Source organism: Triticum dicoccoides, chromosome 2A (assembly GCF_002162155.2).
Source record: "Triticum dicoccoides isolate Atlit2015 ecotype Zavitan chromosome 2A, WEW_v2.0, whole genome shotgun sequence".
Taxonomy (NCBI): Eukaryota; Viridiplantae; Streptophyta; class Magnoliopsida; order Poales; family Poaceae; genus Triticum; species Triticum dicoccoides.
The window spans coordinates 87,912,784-87,919,918 of NC_041382.1; the positions used below are offsets into that span (position 1 = coordinate 87,912,784).

The window sequence follows — 7,135 nt, forward strand, 5'->3', positions numbered from 1 at the left end:
CCAGAAGAAGAAAAATCCGTCAGTCGACGTCGACGTGCAGGTTCAGATATCTGTGGCCATTGTACCGCAAGCAGGAGCAGGCAGGCAGCGGGCGAACGTGGACGGTAGGTAACGCAGCGCGCACGCGTGAGCTAGCTAGCCGCGCGCGTAGCCGAGGACAAGAACGCCATCGCCGTTACCAGGCGCTGAGGTGAGAATCATCCCGTCCCGTCCCAGTGCGCGTTGCTCGCCACTGTCCACTCGCTGGCTACAGCTTGGTTGACACGGCCGCCTATGCATGTTAGCAGCTATCTTAGCCTAGGCACCCCGCGGTTTCCTCCTAGATGTCGTTTCGTAGCCTAGTCCGCTAATAGTACACGCAAAATGATTTGAGCTGTCATTCCGCTGGTGCTGTTCCTAGAACCGCCGCGGAAAAAGGTTGCATCTCACGCACCTGAGGTTTTTACTGACACGCAACCACAAAAATGAAGGACCAAATGTGTCATGTGTGTGTGTGTGTTGTGGAAGGAACCATCCATCAGCCTTGCTTCTTCGAATCCAAGACAAAGCCAGTAAGTAACTAGTACTGTTTTTACTCACTGCCGTGCAACCAAAGCAACGATCTGCCTGCTTTTGGTTTCGTTAATGAAATCGAAGGGAAACCTCTTTTATTCAAAAAAAAAAAAAACCAAAGCAACGATCAAGCGTGTGCATCGGTTCTAGACTTACCCAGAGCGCCAAGCAAGACACTCCCAGTACGAACGGATCTCTTCTTTTTGAAGTGCTTCTAGGCAAGGCAGTGACTGGCCTGCGTAAGCAAGTAAAATAGCTTCCCACTCAAACAATTGACCCATGACTCTGCTCTCCACAACAACAACTAGCCGTTCCATACTTCACCTCAGTGGCAGCAGTAGAAAAAGAAGCCGGAGTAGGAATACACACGCACCTCTGGATGCAGCCGCAGTCGCCATCCCCGAGCACTGCTGGTGGTGATAATAACTTTATCGGCCCACTAATTATCAGCGCTTTATTGACGCTTAACGAAAGCCGACCAGTGTGTTCCAACCAACCCATCCAAACACAACCACACCACATCCATGGACGATCGATGGTCGATTGATCGGCATATTGGATTGGATTGGATTGGATTGGAATCCGGGGTAGGAAGCACGGAACCCTGCCCTCTGCATGCGTTTCAGATGGATCCTCCTGCTGTGTGCTGTGTGTGCGCAACAGCAGAGGCGGTTCACAGTTCGTGCCCTGCAAGCACCACCAACCGGCCGGTGCTCTGCCTCTGCCGCTCTGCCACCAGCACGCAGGAATCTTGTTCCGGATCACTGTCTGTCAGGACGCTAAATTGTAACTGAATCCCTCTTTATTGGGTATGTATGTATGTATGTATGTATTCACATCAAGCCGGCATCGATCGATCACGGGCACATCACCAACACATGAGTAACAATCTAATGAAGCGTCAAAACGGAGAGTAACAATCTAAATGAAATGAATGGTCAGGTATGGAGTTAGCCGCTGTAACTGTAACTGACAAGAAGAGAGAGGAGAGGAGAAAGGTGTCTGTAAATTTTGATCTATGGTGTACTGCTATACGGGATGTTTGTTTGCTAACGGAGATGATTATATCGGCCGATCGATCATATGGCAAGAGGTTTGGTTTTCGGCCGGCCCTTCCGCTTGCCGGCGACGAGGTACCGGTGGGCGGCGACCAGCTCCTCCCGGAACCGCGCCAGGTCGAGCCGCACGTTCTGCCGGTCCAGGTATACCTTCTTGGTCACGTCCCAGCCGCGCTGCGCCACGCCGGCGGGGTCCGTCAGCACGGGGTGGCCGGCCGGGTACTCGCGGGCGAGCGAGCTCTCCTCTGGCAGGATCTTGTACCCGACGTACCGCAGGCCGAGCCGCGCCGCCGGCTCGCCGTAGTACTCGTTCGCCGCCCAGTCCGTGCCCAGCGGCACCACCTGGATGAACACCTTGCCGGGGCGCATGAAGAGGAAGTGCGTCATGGCGGCGCCGTGCACGCCCACCATCGCGTCGCTCGCGTTCAGGTCGCGGTATATCTTGCACATCTCCGTGCTCCGCTCCGGCCGGACCACGCGCACGTCGAACCCCACGTCCGCCGCCACCGCCTTCAGCTCCTCCTCGTTCTCGATCACGCGGGACCCCGTCCGAGACACGATCACCAGCTTCGGCCGCTCCGCCGGAGCCGCCGGGTGCTTGTTCGGGAGGGCGAGCTTCGTGGCGGCGGCGCCGCTGGCGCGGCGTTGCTTGCGGGCGGCCTTGCGCTCCATGCGCTCCAGGTAGTTGATGCGGGGGCGGTAGGCGTCGTCGAGGAGGCGCCGGAAGTCGCGGATGCTCCGGCCCTCGGGGGTCCTGGCCGGGTCCACGGTGAGCTCACCGTGGATGCGGAGGCCGGCGATCACCTCGGGGAAGCAGTGCACGCGGCGGTCGGCGGTGAAGTCGATGGGCGGGAACGCCGAGAGGCGGGACACGACGTCGCCGTACTTGGTCATCCACCAGTCGTGGTACTCGAGGATGACCAACACCACGCGGCGCTGGAGGTGGCCCGCCGTCACGAACATCGGGAGGAGGCCGTCGTTGAACTCGTGGTACACGTTGCCCGTGAACCCGCCCGTGGAGAGCAGCACGGCCGGCATGTCGTGCCGCACGTCGCAGCGCGCCGCCTCGCCGGGGGGCACGCGCCGGAACCGCACCTCGTCGATGGTCTTCATCACGTGCGCCTCCCACTTGCGCGTGTACGGCCGTATCCTCTCCTCCTCCGCCGGTCGCCCAGCGGAGGACACGAGCTGGAACGACGCGCTCGCCGAGTGCATGCGCAGGTCGCCGCGCGCGAAGCACATGTCCGCGCGCCTCGACGAGCGGTCGCAGCACAGGGTGTCGTTGCCGATCCCGGAGCACCGCTCGCTCTGCCGCTGCTGCGTGGCCGCCGCCGCCGCCGCCGCGCCGCCGGTGCGCGCGAAGGAGAAGAAGGCGCCCGGGGCCGCGAGGAGCGTGGCGAGGCCGAAAAGGCAGATGAGGAGCAAGCCGAAGAAGCCGCTCAGGCTGAGCGCCCTGGACTTGGCCGGCTTGCCGTTCTTGCCGGCGCCGCCCCCGGTGCCGTAGTCATGGTAGTAGTACATGATCCGGCGGCCGCCGCCCTTGGGCGGCGAGGCCTTGCATGACAGCTCCTCCTGGTCAGGCTCCCCCTTGTCGAACTGCACGACGTAGATTCTGTGCTGTTGCACCATGTTCTTGCGGCTCTAGAGAGGGAAGAGAAGAGAGAGAGAGAGTTGTGAGAGAGGAGAGAGAAGGTTCTCGGGGTTTTGGATTGTGACGAAGCGAGAGGAGAGAGCCCGGGAGATATAAATGGCACTGCAGAAGAGAGTAGAAAATTAGCGGCGGTTAGAGGTTGAGGAGCCATGCTATGGCAACCCGACCACAGCACCCATGGAACATCCCTGAAGAAAATTGTGGGTCCTTTGATTGTAACGGAGCATCAATAACGGGATATTGGCGCAAAGCTTTTGTCGGAGTAACTGTGATTCATTAGTCAAATGTCAAAATCATAAATGAACACTTATCTTTTCACGTTCTTTTTCTCTCAAAATTAAAGCCAGCCATATATTCAGACACAACGCTTCGGGACAACTCAGAAAAGGCGAGTCTTCTCGCTTTTCCCGCGTCACGTTGCTTGATTTGTAGCCGCTCCATGCATGATACATCTAGAGTGACGGAGAATAGTCGTTTAGATAAAGCGGTTAGGTCTATCTCTTGTGATGTTGTATCGTGCACGATTTGAAACAACTCACAAATGCAAGACATCATGGCGACGATGGTTGTTTGTATGGTAGATCCATAACTTGTTGCGCTAAAGGGCTGCATTAGATCAGTATCTGTTGTATAATGTGCTCGGTTGGAGACAATTCACAAATGCAAGACTTCAGTGTGACGCTAGTTGGTTTGATAATAGATACATCATACATATCTTGTTGCGCCTAAAGTCACGTTAGATGATAGATCCATATCTTGTTGCACCCTCAAACTAAACACCTACAGAGAAGGCAGAAGTATACATAGACAATTTATTTGAAGCCCTTTATATCTCGGATGCTTTACTTTTATGAGACCGATGGCCTTTCAAAAAATAGATACATGACTTATATATGGTGCTAGTTGACCAGGCATCTTTATTCAATACCGATATAACTCAGGAAACGAGGGTCATCTCACTTTTCTTGCGTAGATTGCTCGATTTGAAGCAACTCCACGCATGCCACATCTAGAGTGACAATAGTTGACCAAATAAAGTGGTTAACTCTATCTCATGTGATGGCATATTGTGCTCGGTTTGAAACTAACTCACAAATGCAAGACATCAAAGTGACGCTATTTGGTTGGATGGTACTCCCCCCATCTCAAAATAAGTGTCTCAACAAAGACACAACTGAGACACTTATTTCAGGACAAAGAGAGTAGATACATAACTTGTTGCACCAAGTGTTGCATTAGATCCGCATCCGTCGTGTAAATGCATATATCTCTGGCTATTCTTTAGAAAAATTAAGAACAATCAAATCTGCATCGTATGTCCTTCTAGCACGCACCTACCCTCAAAACAAAGAAGTCAAAAGTACACATAAACAATTTATGTAAAGCCCTTAAATCTCGGATGCTTTTCATTCATGCGACTTTACCTCTTGTGAAAGAACCCGTGAAATACCAGATGTTTTAACGATGACACTTTACCTCTTGTGTCCGACGGTGGCTTGTGTATTGAACAAAACACCGTGGTCTACAAAATATAATCTTACGCCGAAGGCATTCTACCCCGTCGTGATATGATGGTATTTCTTTTGCGTTGCACTTGTGTGTGTGTGTGGACCTAGCGTTTTCCATGTGAGATTGGGGGTTGTTTTGAGTTGGCAGTGTGCCAGGCTGGAGGGTGGTTTGAGCAAAGCATCGGGGCTAGCTAGGGTCCATGTGGAACTATTATTTCCGAGGGGGTTCCAATCCAAGCCCATCTCAGTTCGATTTGACCAAGCAACCCACCACCCGCCTGCATGTTCTCTCCGGCTTCTCAAAAGCAGCACCGCGTACGTCGGAGAAACCTTGGGATCCTTGCAAAAACAAGGGAAAATACACAGGCAGGAGGAGGAGGAGGAGGATGCACTGGCTGCGTAATTTCACCAGATTGTAGTTCAAGTTGTGCTTGTACGGTAGTTGATGTAATTATTATTAAGATGGCGGATCCTAAGTAACATCATCGCATTTTGGCACCGGTGTGTGTGATGAACACAACGGTACTTGCACAATGTGCATGTGATGCTTTAAGAAAGGGCTTTGTACCATTGTGGATGAACTTGGCAGCGGAAGGAGCTGGCAGATCAGTTGAACTGTTAAGTTCGGCTGGTGTCTAACTCTGCAAGTACCAATTCAGACGGCTAATCACGACGAAGTACTAGTAGTAGTACTACTAACTATGCATGCATCGTAGTAGGTACTCCGTCCGTCCTCTGCAAGTACCAACTCAGATGCATGGCTAATCACACTCAAAAGACCCCCGCAAAATGAAAATAAAAATCACACTCAAAAGGCGTATTTTTATTGGTCTGACCAATGGTTAACAATCCAATAATGCATGATTTTACGTGTCACAAAATTAATACTCTCTCTTTATCATAATATAAGACCTTTTTTGACACTTCACTAGCAGTATCAAAAAATGTCTTATATTCTGGTACAGAAGGAGTACTGTTGAAGTCCTACATAAAAGCATTCAAAATAATATAAAATAAACAATACAAGAATCAAACTAGGGCAGTCAACTAGGCTCTACATACTTTTTTTCCTGGCAAACGGAATATATGCTTAATCTGTTCAGAAATGTCAAACCTTTGTTCCGTTTGCGATGGACGGGGGAGCCAGCGAAAGAAAGAAAGAAAAAGATAAACTAAGATCAACCATTCTTCTGTTGATTTGTTGTGCTGAGTATTTGACCAGTTTTAAGTGTACTGTAATGTGAACTTCAAAGGAAGCAATGACGTACACCTTTCCATGAGCTAACTTTGTGATGCATGCTAATGATGATGATAATGATAATGTATCCCATGAAACTGACAAACGAAGCTGTGATCCGTGCCACTTTTTGTTGAATCCAACTAATTAACTATGCTCCGTCCGAATCTCGTGACCTCTCCTTTGCAGAATAATGTTCATTGTTTTACCAGTATATTAATACATGGTGGTAAAAGAAAGAAAACCGCCACGTTAGTCGCATCCACAAAGTTGGTTGGTTTATATACGACGGCCATGTCTGTCGTTTTAAAATGGTGGAAATTATCACAAATTTATCTCACAATCATCATAGCTAACATAGAAAAGTCAGTGAGTCACTTCTGACATTTCTCCTTTCTTGTTGATCATATCCTCAACTCTTTAAACAACTATCGCCGATTCTACCCTCCCGACGTTCCACTTTCCCCTCCAAGTCGACTGAACATGGATCACTGGCTCATTGTTCGTTCGTCCTTGCTTGCAACTCCTCCATCCAATCCCCTGTCCCCACCCCATCCCAACTTGCATGTAACTCTAACCATCGTCGTCACCGGTCATCTCACAGTTGTCACTGACTTTGCGAGGTTGAAGAAGCTGATATGACTGCGACGAAAAACTGAGGTCACTAAGAATACGTTGCAAAATAGTAAAATAAACTACAACTGGGATGACACTAAATTAGTTTTCCCTTGCATATCCATTGTCATTATCACAAAGAACTGCCATCTCATTACAATAGAACTTAAATTGAAGGGTCAGAGGTCTCTCCCTCATGACCGCGACCGCGTCGTCCCCGCGGGCGGCCGGCCGCGCCCAACCTCCTCTTCCATGCGCCTCCTCCTCCCCCTTCCTCCCTGCCGCCGGCGCCGACGCCTGCTGCGGTCCTGGCCCGGGCGACGCTGGTGGCGGCGGCCCCCTGGCCTTTTCCCTCTCGGGTATCCTCCGGCGCGGGACGGGGCGATTCCTGGCGACGGCAGTCCTGCGCGGCGGCGGGGTTCCTGGCGCGAGCAAGGGCGGGCTACTGGGTGGCGGCATCGCCGTTGGCGGCGGGGCGACGCGGTCTGGCATCGCCCGCTCGGCCTAGATCTGG

At 51.7% G+C, this 7,135-nt stretch overlaps 1 protein-coding gene across 1 annotated transcript; it reads right to left on the reverse strand.

The window, feature by feature from the left end:
- Positions 1-1,384: 1,384 nt before the first annotated feature.
- LOC119353499 (beta-1,2-xylosyltransferase XYXT1-like) lies at positions 1,385-3,337 on the reverse strand. Its single transcript, XM_037620120.1, has one exon. The coding sequence runs from the start codon at positions 3,237-3,239 to the stop codon at positions 1,632-1,634; it is 1,608 nt and encodes a 535-aa protein (XP_037476017.1). The 5' UTR covers positions 3,240-3,337; the 3' UTR covers positions 1,385-1,631.
- Between the last annotated feature and the right edge of the window lie 3,798 nt (positions 3,338-7,135).

What these genes read in the sequence shown, in the direction of transcription:
- LOC119353499 (XM_037620120.1), bottom strand. Translation starts at nt 3,239, where the DNA reads ATGGTGCAACAGCACAGAATCTACGTCGTGCAGTTCGACAAGGGGGAG.